This window comes from Neolamprologus brichardi, chromosome 15, assembly GCF_056152115.1.
Source record: "Neolamprologus brichardi isolate AB-2024 chromosome 15, ASM5615211v1, whole genome shotgun sequence".
Lineage (NCBI taxonomy): Eukaryota > Metazoa > Chordata > Actinopteri > Cichliformes > Cichlidae > Neolamprologus > Neolamprologus brichardi.
In genome coordinates this window covers 38,019,563-38,045,142 of record NC_142118.1, presented here as the reverse complement: position 1 = coordinate 38,045,142, position 25,580 = coordinate 38,019,563, and the positions used below count along the sequence as shown (strand labels likewise).

The following is a 25,580-nucleotide window of genomic DNA, read 5'->3' as shown; positions in this document are numbered from 1 at the left end:
CTGGATGTGTTGGAAAGACCCGGGTAAAGTAAAATAGAAACACGGTCACTTATCTCCCTCTAGCGGGAAGATGAAGCACCGCAAAGCTAACGTTTATGTGATGGTAATGAGTCAAAGGTCATTAGGCTGTCAAACATCCTGTATAACAGTTAAATAATTATTCTAAACTTGGCCAGGTGAATTTCAATATTCATCAGTTTTTTGACTGTTGTTGTTCATAATCGGAAATGTTTTTCTTGATAAACTGGTTTGATGCATTTGAGGTTTTTCCCAGTTTGATCAGAGATTTCCTGAATGCAGCTAAATTTAGGTTTTGTGTTTAGACAGAGATACTATAGTCTTAGCAATGTTTCTAAAGAAAATCAGCTCTTTACAATTACACATGTAAACTGATAAAAGGATTTATTAAATAATGTCTACAATCAAAGCCAATGTGAACATTTCTCTGAACAAGAAGGACAAGGATGCAGGAGGAAGTGGCAGAGATTCAGTTCCTGACTGTAAAGTGAACTAAACACAACAGACTAATTAATTCTAATTTAAAGAAACAGAATGAATCACAAACACTGCATTAAAATATGCTGTGCACAGCACATAGCCTCCATAATGAATGTGAGGAATATTATTTTGTCATGAATAAATTATTATTATAATAAACAGTGTGACATTCTCATATAACATTATTGTTATTTTGGTGCAGAAGCATCAGTGCACCTCCCGTTCCTCACATTCTCAAATCACGCTGTTGTGATTTCACAGCTCTGCAGCTGTGAAGGAAAGGCTGCAGCAGGAGCTGCTTGTCTTCAGGCGTTTCTGACAGAAACACTTTAAAGCCGCTTTCAGAAGTCGGCTGAGGTGATGTGCGAGGAGCAGGTTGTGGTAGATCACTGGGTTCATTCCACCTGGGGTCCTGTGTTAAAACAAAAGTCAGCATTGATTTATTATTTCTAGGTATAGCTGATTTTTTTTTCCCTCAGTGTTATTTATGTCTTTACTTGCTGCTTAGTTACCGTTAGAAACTAATATTTTAAGAGCCATAAGTTAGGTTAAATACCATTTGAGTAAATTATTGAATTATACAGTTATTTCTCCAGGTTTAAGATTTTGGCTAAATGTTTAATGTTTTTCCAGTCTTGATATCCCAACAACATGACTGGTCAATGACACTGATAGCTGTGGAGTAATGTAAATTATAATGATGCAGAAACAACACCAACAATCATACCAACACGTGTAATGTTTGAAACAATAAAGTGAGCTGAGTAAGCTTTTCCTGACCAGCTGGATAGATAATAAGATATATTAAGTTTTATTGTCATTATCAGCAACAACATACATGCATCAAGATTAGAAGCACTGCTGTATTTGGTGCATACAAAGATAAACATTTATACAATAAGAATAAAATATAATTCCTAGAAATATATATCCTGTATTTTCTTCTATCATACATAAAACAATAAACGAGATTAAAAATCTAATGATACCAGCTCTAATAATGGCACAGGTGGGCAGTGGAATAAATGGACATAACAGAGGAGTTTTAGGTTTGGGGCTATCGCACATGAGGTGAATATTGCACAGTGGTGAGCAGGTAATTGGTCTGTTGTAAGTATTGAACAGCTGATGCTGCACTGAAAAAAGCTGTTTTTCAGTCGCTGGTCCTGAAACTGTGAAGTTTGGCTTGTTGGGCTGATTAATTCTGCAGTCTTACGTGCACTTTTTTTCCAACAGCTGTTGGATTGATTTCCCTAAACTGCCATCGTTAGTTGTGTGTGGAGTGAAACACAAAGCCAATTGATTAGAGTCCAAAAAACACAACGAACAGGCAAACAGGGAGCACAGGAAATGCAAACCTACAGCTATACGTAAAGAATGACAGGACTACGTATACAGTGAGGACTGATCGGGAATGGGAGGCACAAGGGGAACAAAAAATAGGAGAGGACACCTGAGCTACCAAAGTACAACAGGAACTAACCTAAAGATAAGCTATAAAGAAGAGAGAGAAACTGAAGAACAAGAACACAGGAGGATGCAAACACAACAAATAATCAACTAAACAACTAAAATCTCTCAGCAATCAAACTAAATCTTTAAAGCACAAAAACTTTACACAGTGGAAACTTACATAGAAACAGCTGTGATTCAAACAGTGAATGAAAAGATGTTCCTTTTTATGTAATGTGTTCGTCTTTACCTCAAGGATCTCGTCTCACTGCTTTGACTTTATATTTTTATTCCACATGAATATCCTCTGATCTTTCTCTGTTTTAACCACATTTAGGTGTGATTCATGTGTCGCTCTCAGACTGATGCGTCTGTTCATTTGTGAGTAAACGGTGAGGATAACTATAAAAGGATGATTTGCTTTTGTACTGAATTCAGTTTAACAAAACCTTTTTTTATTTCCATATACCCCCCCCCCCCCCCCCCACGACTCTGTCTCCTCCCTCCACCTCCACCCCCCCCCCCCCTCCCCTCCCTCTCTCCCTCTTCTCTCTGTGATCTTCAGCTCTGCTCGGAGTCTCAGAGTCATGAGGTAAGGACCGACCGCTCCTCGGTTTGTCGCTTCCATCTCGCCCCTCATTCCCTTATAATCTGGCTTTTTCCGACCGTACCGACCCTCCTGTCCTCTCCCGGTCCGGTTCGGTCCGACTAGATGTGGTTCTCTTCCTAAACGCAGCGGATAAAGACATAAAGAGGCTCGCTGATGAGCGCAGGTCAGACGGGAGGAGGCTGATGTGTCCGGATTTTAAAAGCTGCGGCGCAGATTTCAGGTTTGAGTCGCATTTTTAACGTTCTTGTTTTCCTCCACCCTGTTTTCATTTCATCCATCATTCATGCGGGGTATTAGGTGATGGGGCTGGGAAGGGAAGGGAGGGCTGTATTTTCTCCTTCATGCATGCAGATGGATGGAGGAGGATGGAGGAGCTGATGAATCATAGATGTCGTCAGAGAAGCAGCAGCTAAAAAGGAGGTCAGAAAGCGTCCTGTAGAAAAAATATCTGTTTTATCTTAAAAACAAAAAATCAAATCAAAAATCCTCCATGGATATTCATTCAGCTGAAAGGCACATGGAAATTTACTGTGAGGTGTTGTTTTAATTTGGTGATCATTTTGGGCCTTGAAGGTCTCCTGCAGTCTCCCCCAGTATGCGCTGGTTTCACTGGTTTCACTGGTTAAGGATGCATCAGCCCACTCTGTTAAATATTCATTTATTCTGCTGGAGCTGTCGCAGCTTTCTTCAGCGTTTCTCTGTTTATTGTTTGTCTTCATCGTGATTGAAATGTGCTGATTTTAAGAAAATACGTCGTGATCGTTCCTCTGGAGCTGCTCTGCTTCTGCTTTTATGTCTGTTAGATCGAAATTTTATGGGTTGTTTTTCATATGTGCTCCTTATAATGCACATGCATAACCAGTGAACTGGTGAAGAAAAGCAGGTCGTGCTCCTGAATGATTTATTGCATTGATTAGGCCCGCAGAAGGTGAACATGAAGGGTGCAGCTGCTGTAGGTTTGTATTTTCTGTTGTGTGGTGTAGGGGAGGGTCCAGGATTACTGAACAAGCTGGATTGGGCAAAGGGATGCATCAATAGGCCCGGGCTCTGATAAATAAAGCACCTAAACTTTCCTTAGAAAGAAGAGTGAAAGCAGAGATATTCTTCTTAATAAATCTGAATGAAAATTTTGCATTTCAGGGAAAATATTTCACAGGAAAAAATTCTGAAACGGATGAAAAAAGGTGCAAAAGTACTTTCATGGCACCGTGATGCTGTCGTGTGAATTTAGGCCGGACATTTAATCAGAGTTGTATTTACGACCTTTAGCATTTATTAATATTACACATAGCAAATTAAAATTAATTAGTATAAAAACATAAGATACCGAAACATCAAATGTAATGAAAGTTCAAACATCAGAAGAAGTAATTGTTCCACATTCTTTGCAGCTTTATGTACACATAGAAAGAATAAGAATAAGGTGCCGTGAGGGACGATACTGTTTTGGCAGATGTAGGTCAGTAAGTAAGAGGAGACAGATCGAGATAGTGAAGAGTAAATATCTGTGTCCCTGGAAGGACAAAGGAGATCACGGTTTATCACGAGCCTGAACACAAACCTGCCCACCTGCCTGTAAACAGGGTGTTTTGTCCTGTTAAATTATTGTTATGTCCTTTATTCACCATGTACAGTACAATACTCAGTCTCACCTGTAATATAAATATAATCCACATTAAGAATTGTTTTCCTCCACGTACGTCAGAGGATGCAGCTCACTTTCCCTGTCTCACCAGGTAGTCCTTGAATGCACCACGACTATCTCCGTAACAGTTAACATTACACCTGTGTCGTAATCCTTAGATTATTCCATTTAGAAAACATTCAAACAAAAATCCCTTTATGCAAATATTTGAACTGTCCAGGGCTTCCATTGGCTGCAGGCTGCTGAGTATGTGGCCATTTGCCCATGTGGTAATCAGTCCGAGCGTACCCAAGCATACAAAGTGCAGTAGTGGGAAAGAGCTTAAGAGGCTCTATAACTTTGGGATGACTAATGAAGAATAACAACAACCAAATGAAAAATTCAGAAACATATTGTGTGAGTATGAAACTGCTGGCGGGATTTATTCTACATTTACAGATAAATCTCAGCTGTCAGTGTTGTGATCCTCCTACAGCGATGATTGCAGGAGCTGCTCTGCTTCTCCAGTGTCCGGCCTCATCATCAGAGAGAGCTGGATTACATGATGAGAGCTATTGTAAAAATCTCATCCTCAGTAGCTGCTTTGACTGTATGAATCATTTCAAATCCTTCATCATAAAAATATTTCCTTTGATTAAATCACAGCGAAACTCAAGTTGTTTTTAAGCCCACGGTTCTGTTGAAACCCTCACAAAGGCGCATGACTACTCTCAGTTAAACCCCAAGCTTAAGATTTCTGTGCTGTGCTCTCCAGGAGTTTGAATCATTTTCTTCTCTCTTAACGTCTTCAATAAAACTTAAAGAAGTCCAGACGCTTTTCTTTCCAAGTTCCTTAGACTACAGCGACCATGATGACTGCGAACCTTCACAGACATTATTGAGAATAATGTGAGAGAAACTGTGGAGCTGTTGCACTTTAGTGGTTTGACTGATCACATGAGAAACAGAGACAGTAGCTTCAGTTTTCTGGGATTTGCTCTGTATGTAGACGTCTTTTCCTGGTGATCTGAAGCTTTGTTATAGTGAGTGATGGAGGCACAGATGGAGGGTGTGGCTCCCAGCAGCTCCTCTGCTGTCTGTTTGCTCAGAAACACCCTTCACACTAAAATTAATACATAAAGAAAATAAAGAAAACTTTGAAGTAGCTCAAATACAGAAAATAACAAAATAAAGCTGTCAGTTTGCATTTAAAGGACCATTCTGAAGATTTTTTTAATAAGCACAGAAGGATTAGTGAAGAAGCCTCAGGGGGTCGATGAGGCCCCCGGTTTAGAGACTGAGAGTCAGAAAATACAAGCAGAAATAGATAATAGATCAGATATCAATAGATAAACAAATATATGAAAAACACTGAAAACTAATAAAGACAGAAGGACCACATCAGATGATACCACAGAAAACAGAAGGACCCCTGCAGACAGAGACAACGGTCCAAAACACACGAGTGTTGATGTAGTCGGTCTCATTCAGTCTGATGCCTCACAGTCTGTCACAGCTTCATATGTGTGAACCTAATCTGTTTTTAATGTTCTTAATTCTGATTTGTTTCCAAATATTTTCCTCCAATTGTACGTAAGGCAACAGAACGCAGAGATTATCATGAAGTCCTCATCATAATATCCGAGCTCACGGGCCCCAACAAAAAAGTGGAAACAAACATCGAGCTTTTATTTATAGGAAATGAACAGAAGCTTTAAAAGACACAAAAACAGAGCTATAGTGCATGAAACCCTGTTATGTGTTGCACCAGTGGCTCCTCATGTGTTGTGGGTGTGACAGTGTTTGTATGCAGTCACTGCTTTTTAGGTAACACACTGATAAACCAGGAGAAAACGTACTGGAAGCCTCTGCTGCACATCAAGCTACAGTGAAATGCCAGGATGCACAAATGAGGAGTTTTATTTTAGTGAACTAGTTTAAAAGACAATGAACCAACTAAAGACCAAAGTGTTATGAAAGGCTGAACACTCTTAAGATTAAGATAATAAAAAAGATCCATTTCAGATCTTTGACTGTCAGACAAGAAAGAGACAGAGGTGCCAAAAGGGGCTGAAGATCTTATAAGGAAACAGATTTCATATCCAGAATTTGAGCTGAACTCTAATTCGACTTTTGACTTCCAATGATTCATTATAATGATTACAGAAATGCCTGAAAGCTCAAAGTCGCTCACAGTCTAGTTCAGCTCGAGCCACGATGACCTATGGGAGGAGTATTACTCGCTGTTTTTGCATCATGGTCTCTTCCCGCTGCGCTTTCTGTAGTACACAACAGTTGCATGTCAGCTCCAGCTCTTTGTCGCTCGCCGCGTGGCTGCCTGAGGCCTGAGAGTCTGCTGCGACTCGCTGACTTCCTGCAGTTGTCCTTGTGAGACGGGCTTTGTGGTCAAAAACACTGCTGGTCCAGGCCGGGTCAGCCTGTGTCCTCCACCAAAGTCAAATATTTTTCATGCAATTGTTTTACATGTGAACAGCAAAATAACTGCTGTTTTTGAATAATCGTGTTTGATCATTCTGAACGGCCTTTAGCCTGAAGCGCCTTTCACAGTCATTATGCTTGTAACCCTGTTGTAGTAGGTCACATGACAGGGTTATTCCCTCTTCTGGTTTGCCGCCTGCCACTTAAAATCAAAAGAAAAGTCTCTTAATGAAACGGCAGCATCTCTGCATAATAATGGGACAAAATCATTTTTAATGGGAAACCAGCATCAAAGGGAGGAAGTCGGTGAGCTGGTCGGCTGGTTTGCTCAAAGTGAACAGCTGATTTTATCTGTTTGCTTTAAATATGCTCTCAGACATTCACTCAGAACTGTTATTGATGAGCACATGCGCTGACGTCCAGTCTGTTTCCTCTTCGTTCTGTCATATTTCTGTTGATTTTCCTCCTTGAATCAGAGGAAAAGGTCATCTGACCTCTGGCAACGTTGGTTCTCGGACTCAGCGAGACTCGCAGACAGATCTCTGAGCTGGAAAGTTGGAGGAGGAGCTTATGCTATGTAGGGGTTAGTGTTTTCTGTCAGACTGGGCATCAGTTTAGTCTGTCACCTCTGACCTTTGACCTTCATTCCATCATCTGTTTGGGATTGAAGCTGCTGCTGCTATTTGCTCTCAGTGAGGGAACTTTTTGTGATAGAGCGATGGATTCATGGCATTCCAGATGTTCTTGCAGTTTGAGAAAAAGGACAAAAAGCCAAAAGAAGAATTTTATCAAAATGCTCAAATAAATTGAGCTCAGATGAAAGTAGATTCATAAAACTGTGATTAATCAACAGTGCTGCAGATTTATTTGCTGCATCATTCAGCTGGTTTTGCGTTGCTGTATTTGCTTCACCTGCATGAGAATGTAGGTCATCTGTAGGAGGTCGACTTCTGCAGCATAAAAAAAGATGGAGGAACGTGTTTCTGCGTTATTGCTCGCTGACACATCCTCTCGTCCTGTCGCTGAATCTGCTCGTCACGACAGGAGCAGCTGTTTGTACTGACTGCTTCACTGTTATGTCATCAAATCAATCACCTCTTCGATCAGCATCTGTTTCCATGCTTTTCACTCTCACGCTTATTCTTCCGTAGCAGGTCTCACATTTCATCAACAACAGCAGCAGCAGAGCTGTTTGGTGTTGCTGACAGGAAGTATCCGATTGTTGTGGTTAATAAAGAGGCGCTCGCTTTGCTGGAGCAAAATTTTCATCCATCATCTGTTCCTCCTCCAGGCCTCACGTGACAAACCTGAAGCTGATCAACCAGTCAGAGCTTCAATGTAAAAGCAGTTAGTAGCTGTTAGGACTCGATAAACATCCTTCCCTTCATGGTAGAGACATAAAAAATAAACGTTTTTTCTTCTTATCTATTAAACTTTCTCGGTGCCTCGCCTGGTGAACTTTTGATAACAGTGATTCCTTCAGTGTCAAAATAACTTTCTAATATTCATAACTCTCACCTAATGGTACATTTTTAAATTGAGATCCAGTTGAGTCAATAATTAATTCATCATAAAAATATATCAAACTATATCAGTAGGACTAAATCATATGATAGCGCACTAGCATAACACATAAGTAACATAACGTGAAGGTATTTTAAGAGCGAGCTGTAGCTCATTGTTGTCATTAAACAAGAATTCGAAACTTCAATTCGAAGAAGAATTCTTCTTCGAATTCTTAAACTTCAAGAATTCGAAGAAGAATTCGCTTTAAAATTCTTGTTTTAACATACAGAGCACTAATTACTTATCCAAGCTTCTTATAAAATACACTGCTGCTCGTCATCTCCGCTCACAGACTCAGAGTCTCTAGTTGTTCCCCGTACACGACTGAAGACAAAAGGGGGCGGAGCCTTTCAGGCTGTGGAACAGTTTACCACTACAATTACGTTTGCTTGACTCTGTGGATTCTTTTAAAAAACAGTTAAAAACTCTTCTGTTCAAACAAGCCTTTTGTTGATCTACATATTTTATATTTTTTACATTATTTATATTTGATCTTTTACATTGTATATAATGTTTATTGATTTTATTGTTTATTTTAATATTTGTGTACAGCGCTTTGTGATTGTCTGTCTGTGAAAAGCGCTTAATAAATAGAAAAAAATTAATAAATAAACAGGTGCACAGTATGTACAGTAACATCATGCACTGCATACAGTACCTGCATCAGTGCAGCTCAGTCATTGTTTTGACTGATATTGAGCTGCGTACACAACGATCACTGCAGTCATCTGCAGGTGGTATTAATTCAGCTCATTTGAATGTTATTTACCAAATCACAACAATCACTACTGCAAGTTTTACTTGTTAGAACACTAACAATACTTTTTATTGTTAGTGTTTTTATGTAGAACTCTTTTTATAATATATTTAAAACAAAGAACCAACAGTTTCTTGCATCAAGTATCTACAGTTAATAAAAAAGACATAATCAGAAGAGGCCTGAACAGCACTCATCTTCAGTGTTTCACAGTAAATATATTTCATGTAAATATATAACAATGAGACTTTCTGTGCTGAAGTCTCCCCTCTGTGAGTTTGACCCACTTGGATGTAAAATGTGTTTTTATTCATGAAGTCCCAGTTCGAGGTTTGTAACCTGCTTTATTTTTATATTTGTGAACAAAGTGAGAGTCGATCAATCCTGCCACCTGCTCCACCCCCACATCCTCCCATCCTCCATCTCTCTACATCTCTGTCTCCTCTGGGACTGTCTGGTTGCTGTGGCAACCGCATCCTCCAGGCATGAAAGAAAGGGAGAAAGAAAGAGGAGGAAAATGGTGCCAGCATCCTGTCAGTGTTTTTTCATGTTGCATATTCAATCAGCACCAGATTGTATTAATAAACCAACATGATTTATTTTGTTTCAGCTGTTTAGACTGAAACAAGCTAACAAACGCACTTCCTCTGTGGAAAATGGGACAGCTGGTGTTCGTAATGTTGCGCTCTCCTATCAGTAACATTTTGTCACATTTAGTCACCTCCAGGTGTCATGACGACAGAAGTGGCTCAGTTTGGAAATCTTTAAATGCTGAAGATTTATGACGTACATCTGAATTCATTCATGTGATTTTGAGCTGCAGCTTCTACCATGTCAGCAGGTTTCAGCGTTTGTTTGTTGATCGTTTTTATTTTTTATTCTTTTTCTTTTATCCTTCCAGTCTTTCTTACTCTGTGTTTTGTCTTTCTAGTAAAATTTTTTCACAGTGTATTTCTTTCTTTCTGTTTTGCTTAATTTTAAGCTTTTTGTTTCTCATCTCCCATCATTCGTGCTTTTAAACCACGTGGTTGGTTGACTTTGACTTTTAGATTTTCTCGTTGTCTTTCATTCGTCATTGATCTTTCCTTTCTTTACTCTGTGTCTTTCTCACTGGTCTTTCTTAAACGTCCTTTCTTTCTTCCTCCTTTCCTTCTGTTTCCTCTCTTGCGGTCTAAATGCTGACGCAGGATTTTCTTTTAGCATCTCTCTCTCTCCGAGTCAATCATCAGTCCTGTCAGGCCTCTGTGAAGGTTAATGACTTTCAGCCTTCTCCTCGAATCCAGCTAGACTGGATTAGTGTGTGTGTGTGTGTGTGTGTGTGTGTGTGTGTGTGTGTGTGTGTGTGTGTGCGTTGGCATTGCAGTGATGGTTTAAGGTTTACTGGCGGAGGTGTTTGTTTAGTTTTTTGTTGGTCTAGTTGGATTTTTAATAAAGGTTTGTCTACTCACTGTGATTATTTCATCCGTTCTCATCTCGTGCAGTCGACTCATATTGGGGTCACATGCATCGAATCAGTTGTTTCCATAGCAACAGTACCTTTAACAGGGGTCCGTTAGCGCTCGTTAACTCTCTGTATGATTGGCCTGCCTTTCTGCTCCTTACCCAGGATGCTTTGCACTGACTGCGGCAGTGTGTGTGTGTGTGTGTGTGTGTGTGTGTGTGTGTGTGTGTGTGTGTGAGATGAAAAGGGAGGCAGAAAGAGCCATCGCTCCATGCAAATCTGTCACCATGGAAATGAGGGGGGTGAAGATGAGCATGTTACCCTGTTAAAGGGAATAACCCCACACACACACACACACACACACGCGCACACACACACACACACACACACACACACACACACACACACACACACACACACACACACACACACACACACACACTGGCTGAGGTCTGTACTGTCTGGGGACCTTCACACACATTTAGACTGCTATACTGACGACCTGTATTGGTTTGTTTTTGTGGGCAAACTCTGTGTGTGTGACAAATTGAATATTAGTGATATTGTAGTTACAATCATTTGCATGTCTCCAAAGCAATCAAGGAACAGCACAAAATGTGACGTCTTGGATTCAAAATAGCCTCCTTTCAAACAGATTGGTTTTGTTTGTTTTGACATTTAATAATAATAATAAGCTCCTTTTATACCGTGTTACTGAAGTTATTACTATGTGCAGTGGTTTCAGTATCCAAATAGGTAACACACCCCAAAGAGTGATCAGGACCTGGGCTTTGCTTGTTGTGATGATGGACATTAATGGAGTTCATCAGAGTGATATCAACTTATGGCAGCACCGATTGTCAGCATAGGTCAAAAACTGTAGTTCATCTAATGGCCACTTGAGGCTGTGTCCAACAGCGAGTAAATTCCCAGAGACTCGCAAAATGTCCAAATTTAAAGAAAATAAAATGTTTATAGCCTAGTGCTAAATTTCCTTCTTTGTGACCATTATACCAACTTTACAGTATAATATATATAGTATAATTTTTAACCCATTGAAATTATTTATGGCGTAACATTAACATTATTAGTGAGGTTTGATGGAAAGCTGGGTGGTGACACTGGTGGGTGTGGCCAGCTGGCTGCTGTGCTTCACCTCGCCTGCAGTACTTTGAACAGCACCTCTGGATTATCTTTAATTTCCTTAATGGAAATGTCAGACAAATAATATGTGGTTAGGTTTAGGTCACTCGCTAAAATTCACCTTTTTAGTGACTGAACTTCTATCATTTTATTTGTATGTTACTTAGTAATGATTAGTAGATGGTTTTTTTGGGCTCCTACAGCAGAGAGTTGTTCGTAAAAACTAAATGAAGGACCAGAATGATGGTTTTTGCTGCTTCTGCTACTGAGTTCAGCTCTCAGATGGATTTAGAGAGATTTATTGGATTAGGATGCTGAGTCATTCATCACTGTCAGAGACAATGAGCATTTCTGTGCTCCATGGCTGAAGCTAATGTACTGCCCTGTTGACTAAAGTGACTGAAACTATCTGTTCTTGGAGACAAATGATTATTAACAGATTTGAGGTGTTATTCCATCCACTAATAAAACCAACAGAGTGAAAGCTGCCATTCGCCAAATGTACAGTTATTACTTTGTGAATAAATTGATAAAAAAGCAAAGCGCAGCACATGTGGTCCATGATCAAATCAAAGGGTGGTACAGAGCCTCAGTCCTCTGCAATCTTCCTGTAACACGAGATCACATCCAATAAAATCTGGATCTCTCAGACCTGCAGCTCTTACCCACAATCCCCTGAGAGGCAGAGGAGGGAGAGTAGAGGAGAAGAGGAGGTCAGCCTCTCATAATGAATGCAGCAGTGACATTTGGTGCACTGACTCCACATTTGCTGAGCTGGACAGAAACCTGACGAAAGAAATCCTTGAAAACATCTGAATAGGAACGAGACGCAGGACAGTAGCGTCAGTTTATTCACAACGCAACACAAACAAACAGCAGTGTGCGTCTGTTTGTCACTTCTCTGCAGTGAAGGTCACACCCTGGTTTGGACTAAAAAGCGCACTGAGCATGTGCAGCTCTGACCCTAACAGAGCCTCAGTGTGACATTCATGCGTTCATCTGGTTTTAACATTTGTTTCTTCATCATTTTAACTGCGTTGTGCACAAACGTGTTCGTGATGCACAACTCTCGTAATTGTCTTTCCCAAACCCCTGACATTTTAAACAGCGGTCTCCCATGGGAAATTTTGAGTGTCAGAAGCTCGATTTCCTGAATTTTGATGAATATTTATGCACCAATTTGTTGCTGAAACGGTTATTTTTATGAAGCAGATCACAAAACTCAGGCTTGGGCTCAGCTCAAAGCACTCCGGCATCTGTGCCTTTCAAATGAGATTTATTTTTATTCAATTTATTTGTTATCTGTGTTGCGTCACCAAACACTCCCCTGTTCTTCTTTGTGTGTTCCTGCAGTTGGAGCTGATATCAGGCGACCTTTAAGACCTTTGTTAACCTAATATTCACACGTAGATGTTTCAGTGATGTGTGCGTACACGTACATGTCACACATCTCAATGTTTTTATGAATGTAGCTTCTTGAAATACTGGCATTAATGTTTAATACCCATACTTAAAGTGTAGGTACAGTAAAAGAAAACAGAGAGCCCTTTTTCTGTTTTTCTATATCTAACTTTTTAATATATATTTTATTATTAAATTAACCTTTTTTATTTAAATGTAAATATATAAATCTATTTCATCAGACTACTCTATGTTATTTAAGCAGTTTGTTCAAAGGTTATGTTTATTTTTTGGCCTTTGTGTTACTGCAGCAATATATATTATCTTCTTTTGTCTTATAAATAATGCAGTTAGGACACTTTATCATAACAGCAGTGTGAGAAATATAGTTTTTTCTTTACCTCTAAAGTCAGTACATTAAATTGGTACTTTAAAAAAACGTATTCTTAAATGAAATTTGCATTTTAAGTAAAAGAAGTAATTATTTCTAGGTACTGAAAATTACACCCTTAAGTCAAACAAATGCATTTTGCTTTATTTGTACCACTTTAAAATCATTATTGTTGAAGAGAAAGATTTAAGTCTTTTAAGTCAAAAGTTTTTTAAAATCAAAAAGAAAGTGTAAAAAATGATGTTTCCTTAATGAGATATTTGTAGCTGCACATAATTTAGTTTGAGGCGGTTTTTAGGGGACGTGGTTGTTTTATGTGCGACACACTTGTGAAGAGTACTGCGGAAGTCTAATGCAGAAATATGAGACGTGACTGAGTGGAAAATTTGAAGCTGTTTCAGGATCAGCTGACTGGACAGTGGAAAACGCCAGAGGAGAACTTAGATAATATGTTATCTAACAAGAGCGTCCTGCCCGGAGGAGGCGAGGAAGCAAAGTTACCCATCACTCATACTTTCACACACTCCTCCCGTTAAGCTTCAGGTAGTTGCTGCCTGTGTGACCTCATCAGACCTGCCTCCAGGTTTTAACCATCCTCTTATGTTTGTGTGTTCCTGCAGGAGGCGCTGCAGAGTGTGAAGATGGCCAACACCGTGGCTTCCTACGACCAGCTGGCCCACCAGGTGGAGGCGCTCCGAAAGGAGAACTCCCACCTGAGGAGGGAGCTGGAGGATAATTCAAACCACCTGTCCAAGCTTGAGACCGAGACATTCGGCATGAAGGTCAGTGGCGTTCGAAGCACTTCGAGCCGCTCTGCAGCCGCTGGTTCCACCCGGAAATTGCATATAAATGATGGGCGTGGTTAAAGTCAAGGCAGAGCAGGAAGTGTCTGAAACTTTTCTCATTTTAATGGCCAGCAGGGGGCGACTCTTCTGGCTGTAAAAGAAGTCTGATTGTGCTGAAGAACTACGGGAAACAAACATACTACTGAAATAATGTGTGAGCTCATTAAACACTTACCAGCTGAGTTTATGGTTTCAAATACTTTTAACAATTTTCAACATAAAATGAATTATGCTAGAGTAAACAAAGAACATAAAGCAGGAGATGATGTAGGGTGTTTTTGGATCGACAGGGTGCTGCCATGTCAAATATTCCCGTTGCTCTTCATGTCTATTTCCAAACAGGCAAGATGGTGATTGTTATAATGCCCAAGTGGAGGTTTCAAAAATAGGACTTCCCTTACCAGCTGGTGACTTCAAGGTGGTTTTGTCTTTTATCTTTTATCTGTGGTTCCACCTAATTTCATATTCCTCCGTTTAATGCTAAATAATTATTTACTGTAAACTTATATTTAATAATGAAATTACAGAGTTAAACTTGCTAAACTATATCTAATATTTTTAATGAGTTTGATTTTAAGATTTATCACAATAATAATGTGGTTGACACAAAGTCCCGAGCTATGCATGAATTGGTCTGCCCTGCACAACACACACAAACAATTCAATTCAATTTTATTTATACAGCGCCAAATCACAACAAAAGTTTGGTTGGGGTGAGAGAAGGAAGACAGGATAAAGACATGCTGTGGAAGAGAGACAGAGATTAATAACAGATATGATTCAATGCAGAGAGGTCTGTTAACACATAGTGAGTGAGAAAGGTGACTGGAAAGGAAAAACTCAATGCATCATGGGAATCCCCAGCAGCCTACGTCTATTGCAACATAACTAAGGGAGGATTCGGGGTCACCTGGTCCAGCCCTAACTATATGCTTTAGCAAAAAGGAAAGTTTGAAGCCTAATCTTAAAAGTAGAGATAGTGTCTGTCTCCTGAATCCAAACTGGAAGCTGGTTCCACAGAAGAGGGGCCTGAAAACTGAAGGCTCTGCCTCCCATTCTACTTTTAAATACTCTAGGAACAACAAGTAGGCCTGCAGAGCGAGAGCGAAGTGCTCTAATAGGGTGATATGGTACTACAAGGTCATTAAGATAAGATGGGGCCTGATTATTTAAGACCTTGTATGTGAGGAGCAGGATTTTGAATTCAATTCTGGATTTAACAGGAAGCCAATGAAGGGAAGCCAAAACAGGAGAAATATGCTCTCTCTTTCTAGTCCCTGTCAGGACTCTTGCTGCAGCATTTTGGATTAGCTGAAGGCTTTTCAGGGAGATTTTAGGACTTCCTGATAATAATGAATTGCAGTCGTCCAGCCTGGAAGTAATAAATGCATGAACTAGTTTTTCAGCGTCACTCTAAGACAGGATATTTCTAATTTTAGAGATGTTGCGCAAATGGAAGAAAGCAGTCTTACATATTTGTTTAATATGTGCGTTGAAGGACATGTCCTGGTCAAAAATGACTCCAAGGTTCCTCACAGTGTTACTGGAGGCCAAGGTAATGCCATCCAGAGTAAGAATCTGGTTAGATACCATATTTCTAAGCTTTTCAGGGCCGAGTACAATGACCTCAGTTTTATCTGAGTTAAGAAGCAGAAAGTTAGTGGCCATCCAAGTCTTTATGTCTTTAAGACATTCCTGCAGTTTAACTCATTGGTGTGTGTTATCTGGCTTCATGGACAGATAGAGCTGGGTGTCATCTGCATAGCAGTGAAAATGTATGCTATGTCTTCTAATGATGCTGCCTAAGGGAAGCATGTATAATGTAAGCAGAATTGGTCCTAGCACTGAACCCTGTGGAACTCCATAATTAACCTCAGTGTGTGAAGAGGACTCTCCATTTACATGCACAAATTGGAGTCTATTAGATAGATATGATACAAACCACTGCAGTGCAATACCTGTAATACCTACAGCATGTTCTAATCGCTCTAATAGGATATTATGGTCGACAGTATCGAATGCTGCACTGAGGTCTAGCAGGACAAGCACAGAGATGAGTCCACTGTCAGAGGCCATAAGAAGATCATTTGTAACCTTCACTAAAGCTGTTTCTGTGCTGTGATGAACTCTGAAACCTGACTGAAACTCTTCAAATAAACCATTCCTCTGCAGATGATCTGTTAGCTGTTTGACAACTACTCTTTCAAGGATGTTTGATATAAAGGAAGGTTGGAGATTGGCCTATAATTAGCTAAGACTGCTGGGTCTAGAGATGCTTTTTGAGTAAAGGTTTAACTGCAGCCACCTTGAAGGCCTGTGGTACATAGCTGATTATTAGAGATAGGTTGATCATATTTAAGATCGAAGCATTAATTAATGGCAGGACTTCTTTGAGCAGTTTTGTAGGAATGGGGTCTAAAAGACACGTTGATGGTTTGGAGGAAGTAATTATTGAAGTTAACTCAGAAAGATCGATTGGAGAAAAAGAGTCTAACTTAACATCAATGGTACTAAGAGTAGCTGTAGATAATATTACATCTGTGGGATGATTATTGGTAATTTTTTCTCTAATGATAAAAATTTTATTTGTGAAGAAGTTCATGAAGTCATCACTAGTTAACGTTAAAGGGATGGTTAGCTCAAAAGAGCTCTGACTGTTTGTCAGCCTGGCTACAGTGCTGAAGAGAAACCTGGGGTTGTTCTTATTTTCTTCAATCTTTTTTTGCTTTGCGGAGGGCTTTCTTATAAAGCAGCAAACTATTTCTCCAGGCTAAATGATGATCCTCTAAATTTGTGACACGCCATTTCCTCTCCAGATTACGAGTCATCTGCTTTAGGGTACGTGTTTGAGAATTATACCACAGAGTCAGGTACTTCTGATTAGAGACCATAGTTTTCACTGGAGCTACAGTATCCAGAGTCGTACGTAGTGAGGAGGTGAAATTATTAACAAGATGATCGACCTCTGTTGGGGTAGCGTTCAGATAGCTGCTCTGCTCTGTGTTGGTACAGGGCATTGACGATGATAACAGTGGCTGGATTATATTCTTAAACTTAGTTACAGCACTTTCAGAAAGACATCTACTTTGATAAAGTCCACTCTCCACTGCTGCGTAATCAATTACTGTAAATGTAAATGTTATCAGGAAATGATCAGACAGGAGAGGGTTTTCAGGAAACACTGTTAAATGTTCAGTTTCTATGCCATATGTTAAAACAAGATCTAGAGTGTGATTAAAATGGTGGGTGGGTTCTTTTACAGTTTGAAAGAAGCCAATTGAGTCTAGTAACAGATTAAATGCCATGTTGAGGCTGTCATTTTTAGCATCTACATGGATGTTAAAATCACCCACAATAATTATTTTATCTGAGCTCAGAACTAAATTAGATATAAAGTCTGAGAAATCAGACAGAAACTCTGTGTAAGGCCCAGGTGGACGATAGATGATAACAAGTAAGACTGGTTTCTGAGTTTCACAGCTGGGGTGGACAATGTTAAGCATCAGGCTTTCAAATGAATTAAAAGTCTGTCTTGGTCTTTCATTAATTAATAGACTGGTGTGAAAAATTGCTGCCACACCGCCCCCTCGACCTGTGCTTTGAGGTTTCTGGTAGTTAGAATGACTCGGGGGTGTTGATTCATTTAAACTAACATAATCATCCTGCTGCAACCAGGTTTCTGTAAGGCAGAGTAAATCAATTTGTTGATCAATTATTAAGTCATGTACTAACAGAGACTTGGAGGAGAGAGACCTAATATTTAATAATCCACATTTCACTGTTTTACTCTTTGGTTCAGATGTGGATACTGTATTATTCTTTCTTTGTGATTGTTTATGTTTAAATTGTTTGTTGCTGGTTTTAAGTTTGTTTTTTGTCTGTTTGGAAGCTGACACAGTCTCTATGGAGATGGGTTTTTGGGGGGGGTAGCAGGAGGAGAGAAACTGCAGAGAGGCGTGTAAGACTGCAACTCTGCTTCCTGGTCCCAACTCTGGATAGTCATATTTTGGGGGGTTTAATAAATTTGTCCATATTTCTAGAAATGAGAGCTGCTCCATCCAAAGTGGGATGGATGCCGTCTCTCCTAACAAGACCAGGTTTCCTCCAGAAGGTTTGCCAATTATCTATGAAGCCCACGTCGTTTCTGGGACACCACTCAGACAGCCAGCAATTTAAGGAGAACATGCGGCTAAACATGTCACTCCTGGTCTGATTGTAGTTTTCTCTGGTCCCTCCCCAGAGTCCCACATTGTTTTGGCAAAATTGCACACCGAAACAAAATAAAAAATAAAAAACCTGACATGTCAGTAACCAGCTGGGCTGAACATAAAATGTCCATAACATGCTTCCAGGGTCACGTGTACTCTTCTTAAGCTTGTTGATTTCATATTAAGATTATTTTAGGATTATTTGTTCAAACTGCTAATCCTGATGTTAAAAAATAAACCTTTAAATTCAGATTCGCTTTCATATTTTTGAATTTTATAGCCTGTAATCAGACATCTTAATCAAATCAGCTCTTTCTATGTCAGAATAATGAATAGATTCACACTGAGAGCGAGAAGGCTGTGAATCAGGCCAAGACTCAAAGGCTGCTGGATGTAAATCCCATCAGCTGCAGGCACACAGACACACATGTGCATGTACACATGTACGCACTGACTCACGTGTCCAGATGCTGAGAGCAGCTAGATTATGAGGCAGAGATCAGCAGGTTTTAGTCAGATCCAGGACAGAGACCGGAGCAGACATACACACCGAGTTCACTGCTGCACCAAGTTCACCTGTAGCAGGTGAGTCGACTGATAAAAACACCTTTAATATCCAAACTGATAGATTACAACAAGCTGATGAGAAGGAAGGACTGCTTTTTATTCTGCTTTTTATCTCCATCAGTGATGAGGTGACGTTTTATCTGCTGCTTTTAGGGATTATTATCTTTTTATGTTTATTAATCTCATCAGTCAGGATAAAAATGGAGATCAATCAAAAAATCATTTTGTCTGGTTAGTTTGAACAGTCATCAGATATTTCTTTGTGTAATGTAGCAACTAATGTTCATACTGCAGTCATTTTAATATATTCACTTTGATACCTGTAAGTAGTAACTTCATGGTGGTTTAACCACAGATCTCACGAGATTCAATAGCTGAGTTTTATTTATTTTGGTGGGAAACCGAGTCTTTGTCAACTGCAGAAAAAAACCAGAGCTTTCACTGAGACTAATCGCTCCTGCTTGTACACGGAGGATAATCTTTCTAGACTGTAAGAGAAAATGTTTTTAATACCACAAAAATCCCTGCACTGCTCGCACTGTGCTGATTTCATTCATTTGTCTCTGCGTTCCTGGAATATGCAAAAACAGCGTCCATGTAAGTGGGATTTGATCTATATGAACACCAAAATGACACAAAAAGGTTTAAAATACAAATTTGTAATGAAAGTGTGTTTTAATGTATACTTCAACAACAAAAACACAAAAAGGGTTAGACAGTTCTTTCAGTTTCCAGAAGCAATACAAAGTAGGTCACAGAATAAAGCGGGAATAAAACCGGACTTTAAAAATGAGGGAAAATCACTACTCTGTGATGTTTGAAGCTTCTTTGTTGTTATCAAGTCCGCTTTAAATCAAATATACCTTACAGGCTGCAAGACCGACAATAACACGCCTCACAGAAGGACCCCAAAAGGCTTATGTTATTATATAGAAGATACTTTACTGCTTAATTGAGGATATTTGTTTTAAATTTTGATAAAATAGAGGCACTATAATGTCCACGTAAGTGGATATCAGGCCCTTGTAGAGCAAAATTTCCACATATGTGGACGCCAGGTCCTTGGAGGTTAAATGGGCAATTTCACTATGGAAGTTTTATATTGACCTTAAATACAGCATAGGAATTATTACATCTAACACTCATTTAAAAACACTCACCACTCAACGTTACAATTAATCACTTTACTGTAGTGAGTGTATTTTTGTAGTAGATGAGACCAAGAAGAACGAGATCAGGAGGAAAGTGTTTGCTGACCCAAAAGCACTCGCGGAGGAGAGGAAACGAAGTATAATAAAAAGCAAGACGTTTATTTAGGCTGATGAACAAATAGGCAAACAAGGCGAGACAAAACAAAGACAGAACTAAACTAAAACCTAAACTGGAAAAATAAAACTAACCATGAAAATGAGGACAAGAGACAACATGAAACTGAACAGGAACATCCAAAAACATGACTGTGAAATAATCCAAACAGAAGTACGACAGCAGAAAACAAGACTCTGTGAGCATGACAGAGGACGTAAATACACACAAGGGTTTATAATGGGGGGAGTGGAAACACCTGGGGAGGCACAGCTGGGGCTAATCTGACATAACGAGACAAAGGAAGCAAAGCAGAATACACAGACTTTCAAAGTAAAACAGGAAACACACAAACACAGAGGCAAGGATGACAAGGGCTGTATCCCAATTCAGGGTCTGCAGCCTTAAAGTACGCAGCCTCAACGATCCTCAAGGGCCGCGTACTCAAAGACCGCTAAGGCCGGAAGTGCGAGGCTTGTGAAATGGGACGGTGTAGCCTCCGTTGCGCTGCCCAGGTTGCCTAGCAACCATGATACTAACAGCTGGAAACGTTTCATACAGCTTTGTTTGACAGAAATGAAGGAGAAAATCTTTTGTTCATTTGTTTGTTTGTTTCTACATGAGCTTTGATCATTCTCTGATTAAGCTCAGCTATTGAACGGCGTATATTTTAAAGTAAAGGCTTTAAAACCAAGTTAGTACAAACGTCACTAATGTCACATGACTGTGCCGACATGTGGCCAACAGGAATGTTTTAATGTTCTTCGTTATTAAACATTTGCACATAAATAAGTGACATCATATTCAGTACTTACTTAAAGTTTACTTTAAGTAAGTAAGTGGGCATTTTTTTTTCGGCAAAATTATCCACACCCCCCGCCGCGCTATGCATTCTGGGATATGTTGGGCCACGAAGTCTACACCCCCACGTCCTTAAAATTCAGGGAAATGAAGGACGCATTTGAGGGCCGCATTTCAAGCAGCCTTCGAATTGGGACAGCCTTCGTTGCGTTGCGGTGACGTAATCGGCTTTAAAATGCGGCCTTTAAGGCTGCAGACCCTGAATTGGGATACAGCCAAGGAAGACAAGAGAACAGAGACCTGAAACGTGGGACAGGAAGGCACAGAGTAGAAACACCGAACACAGGGGAGGCACAGAAACACAACCTAAAGACTAGAAATCAAGAAATAGTAGTTAGAAATACAAAAAGGAAACCAAAACACTAGCAGAGATAAACCATGATGAAACACTGGGTCTCAGACCCAGCCCCTGACAAGGAAGTGACCTTTTGTCCTGGAAAGGTCAAAAGGTCACAATGTTTGTGGAGTTTCACCTGGATACATTCATGTTGTTTTCTTTACTTCTTAGGAGGTGCTGAAACAACTGCAGAGTAAGCTGGAACAGGAGGCAGGAACCCTGGCATCGTCTGGAAGGAGCGACGTGCTGCACCAACTTAAAGGTCGAAATCTGGCTTTTTTTTTGAGGATTGTTTCTGCCTGAGGACCATTTTCTAGGAACCATTTAAGGAACTTGGGATTAAATTGCTTTAAAATCACAGTGAGAGAAGCTTATAACTGTCTGTTTAGTCACTGTACATCTGGAGACTACATTTGAACATACCTGACTCTGCTGGTGTGTGAAGCTCAGAGCTCAGAGCCTCCAGTGAGACTAATCATCGCTTACAGAGAAAGCAGATTGACTCATTCAGCTAATCTGATTGGCTCCAGCAAGCCAGGCCTCATTCAGTTAAATAGCCAGTTATTGTCAATTACTTTGTCTGGACAGGAATTTGTTCATTTCCAGCTGACAGATGTGTTTATAGACTCCAGCTGTGTCAACTCAGCTACACAACTGAAATTAAATCAGTCTAATTAATAAACATAAAACCAACAGTTTAGCTGTATTAACGCTGAATTTAGATAACTTTACTTCAAATGTAACCATACAAACTTAAAAGTGGTGATCCAGTTAAAAAATAGAGTGTTTTAGTATTATTTATGGTACTGGTAACCAGTGACAGCCAGCCGGGGTTAGACAGATGACGGATTTTATGACAGAGCATTTAAATAAAAAATAGATTGTTGCTAATGACAGAATATTTTTGTTTACACGTTTTATGAGTCACACAAATGTAGCATTAAACACCAAAACATCCAAAAGAAAACAGATTAAAGAAAAAACAGAGATTTGCTGTTAAAGTCTGAAAAAGGATTTAGACGTTTGTTGTTGTTTTTCCTTAAATATAATTTTAGATCACAATAAGTAAAATGAAGACAAGCCTGCATAGAAATGACCAGATGTAAATGGCCTGTATTTGTAAAGCGCTTTACTTAATCCCTAAGGACCCCAAAGCACTTTACACATCCACACACTGGTGATGGCAGCTACAGTGTAGCCAGAGCTGCTCTGAGCCTCGCCTCTGTCAGTGTGGACACTGGCGCCACCGGGCTCTCTGACCACCACCAGTAGGCAACGGGTGAAGTGTCTTGCCCAAGGACACAACGACCGAGACTGTCCAAGCCGGGGCTCGAACCGGCGACCTTCCGATTACAAGGTGAACTCCCAACTCTTGAGCCACGATCGTCAACAAAACCACACAAAAACTTCCCATAAAAACAGACGCCTGCAGAGGCAAATAAGGTGCAAATAAAATAGGTAAAATTTTAAAAACTTAATGGATTAAACACAGTATGAGTCCTTTAACAAAATAATTTTATGCAGAAATATTGCAAAAAATGTGAGTATAAATATGCTGAAGAGTATTATTGACGAATAAAAGATAGTGACTGTAATTCTAAAATCAAACGCTGAATATCCCGGGGCTGCTGTTGTAAAAGTAGAGCCTGAGTTGTTGATCTGATGGCTCCTGACCCTCCTCCTCCTCCTCCTCCCTCAGAACTCCACATGGACCTCACCAATTACTACGAACTCAAACATCAACCTCATAACCTGAGGCTGCTGACAGGCAGCCTGGGAGGGGCGGGGCCAGGTGTTGGCGGAGGAGCAGAACTAGATGATCACCTAGCTCTGGCCTCGTGCTCCTCCTCCTCCTCGATGGCCGCAGTAAGCAGAGGTAGGAGTCCTCACCGATCGGCATCCTGTCAAAGCACAGTGTCTGCCGGGAAGACCGCCGCTGTCATCCTGCCGCATCACTTCCTGGATGGAGCCCCGCCCAAAATAGCTATGATCACCGGAGCAGACGGACGAGTGATTGACCATCACCTGGACGAGCTGTGCAAGGAGAGGTAAGCTGATTATATTAACTGAGACACCTCAGGGTGGGAGGTCACATGGGACAGGTACAGTCAAGTTCATGGACCCAGAGCCTTCATCTGAGTTTACAGATGACACAACGCGTGTCCTCAGGGGAAGAAACAGAGACGACGCGTAATGACTGCAAAGAGACCATTGCATAGTTTTGAACTTGTTCTCTACTTTAAAATAACAGAGTGAAGAATCCGTATAAAACTGAACAACACATATTAGATACACATTTAGTGGAAAAAACTAATTGTTGATCGTTTTCTAGCTTAGTTCCTCCTGCATAGGCCTCCAAACTGGAGACAAGAGTCTCGTCTTCTTAAAAATAGCAGCTTCAGAGCTTAACTGCACCTCTGAGGAGGGTTAGCTTTTGGTAAAAGTCCTTAGAAAATCTAAAAGCAACACTGTAACAACTTTTTTGTCTTCAGAGAGCTGATTAATCGGCTATTTTTTAAGATTTAAAATAGTGAAATGTATAATAACACAATATAGAATATAATATAATAGAATATAGAAGAGCTTTTCATCTGATGTAGCCACCAAACGAATGGCAATAAGCTCCGCCTTACTTGATGCTAATCAGGTTTCAGCCTGTCAGTGTTATGATGTATGGTTATAATATAATAATAACGGTGACAACTATCTACAGGGACCTCCTGCTGGGGGAAATTGACCGAGAAGAGAGGGAGCGCTGCTGGTTCTTCAGCCAGCTTGAGGAGCTTTCACAGAAACTGGCCCAGCTGCCACGCATCGACACGGTGAGAGTTTATTGATATAATAAAGGATATAACCACAGAAATGCAAGCTTTGGGTGTTTTTACTCATACATGGACTTGTTATTTTGTCCAGTAATCAGAGAAACCTTTGACCTCTGACCTCGGTGTGTTTCTGCTGCTACAGTTTTCACTACAGATAGACATGATCCGGCAGAAGCTGGAGTTCGATGCTCAGAAGATCCGGTCTGTGATGGAGGAACGCTTCGGCACCAGTGATGAGGTGGTTCACAGGACGCAGGTGAGTTTGATCAGTTTGCTAAATAACAACTGAAAGAAGCCAAACACTGGACATTTCCATAGTTTTATGAAGTCTGTTTCTGAAGTTTGGCCACCGCTGTAGCCATGTTTGGATAAACTGTTACCAGCTGGTGCTGTCTGAGTTTGGCCCAAACGTGTAGGTTCATCACACAAACACACACCTGCCAGTCAGTCCTAAGTAACCACCAGAATTTCTCACACATCTTTATAATTAGTATAATTAACCTCACAGTATGTCCGATTATCTGTCACATAACTGCACTGAAATGTGTCATCAACAGTACGAATACGGCAAACAGGTCAACTTCAGTGACTGCAAGTGGATGTGAGGCCTAGTAGTCAGCTGCGTTACCCACCTGTGTTAGCGTCCACATCACAAAGAGTTCACATGTGGAATGAAGCAAAGTTAAAGCCTCCATGAATGTAAACAGCTGATGTGGTATATTATAGTAGGCAAATCTCTCAGAAACCCCATATCAAATATAACTCTGGATGAGACATGCACATAATTTTTTAACCCTGGATATCACAGTAATATAACTGAAGTGAATTATTGTGAGAAGCCTGATCCACACAGAGGGTTCGTCGTGGGAACAAAGTGGTCTTGAATAAAGTGCAAATCCACAGCTTGAGTCATCAGTCTCAGTATTCACGATGACATATCAGAATAATTAGATTATAAACTACAGCGACGAGAGATTTCTGCCACTGAGATGTGTCAGCGACAACTGCTGGTGGGAAAAACACATCTGGATGCATCTGAAAGGTGTGTGTCTGTGTGTGTGTTGCAGAAGCGTGTTGCTCGTCTAGAGCAGCTGGAGAAAGAGCTGCAGGAGGCCCGAGGGAGTCAGGAGAGCCAGCTGCAGGTATGCTGTACACTCTGACACACACAGCAGAGTGTGAATCCACATTTGTGCATTAAATGTGTTAGTGATGAATTCTATAGACGCTTTAATTGGATGCAGAGATGTCACATGGCGACTATAAGAGCTGTGATTGGTCAGCTGAGGCTTCTGGTGTCTGATGCTGGTGGATTT

At 40.3% G+C, this 25,580-nt stretch overlaps 1 protein-coding gene across 2 annotated transcripts in view; it reads left to right on the top strand.

Annotated features, from left to right (window-relative positions):
* The first annotated feature begins 2,506 nt into the window (after window positions 1-2,506).
* apc2 (APC regulator of WNT signaling pathway 2) overlaps window positions 2,507-25,580 on the top strand; it is a 42,876-nt gene continuing 19,802 nt past the window's right edge. The window contains exons 1-7 of one of the 2 annotated variants that reach the window (XM_087852840.1): window positions 2,507-2,542; window positions 13,943-14,104; window positions 21,617-21,707; window positions 23,145-23,493; window positions 24,159-24,267; window positions 24,410-24,523; window positions 25,335-25,409. In XM_087852840.1, the coding sequence (XP_087708966.1) occupies window positions 13,964-14,104; window positions 21,617-21,707; window positions 23,145-23,493; window positions 24,159-24,267; window positions 24,410-24,523; window positions 25,335-25,409 (879 nt within the window). In that variant the 5' untranslated portion in view covers window positions 2,507-2,542; window positions 13,943-13,963. Of the gene's footprint in view, window positions 2,781-13,942; window positions 14,105-21,616; window positions 21,708-23,144; window positions 23,494-24,158; window positions 24,268-24,409; window positions 24,524-25,334; window positions 25,410-25,580 lie in introns of both variants that reach the window. The other variant, XM_087852839.1, reaches the window with a different exon arrangement.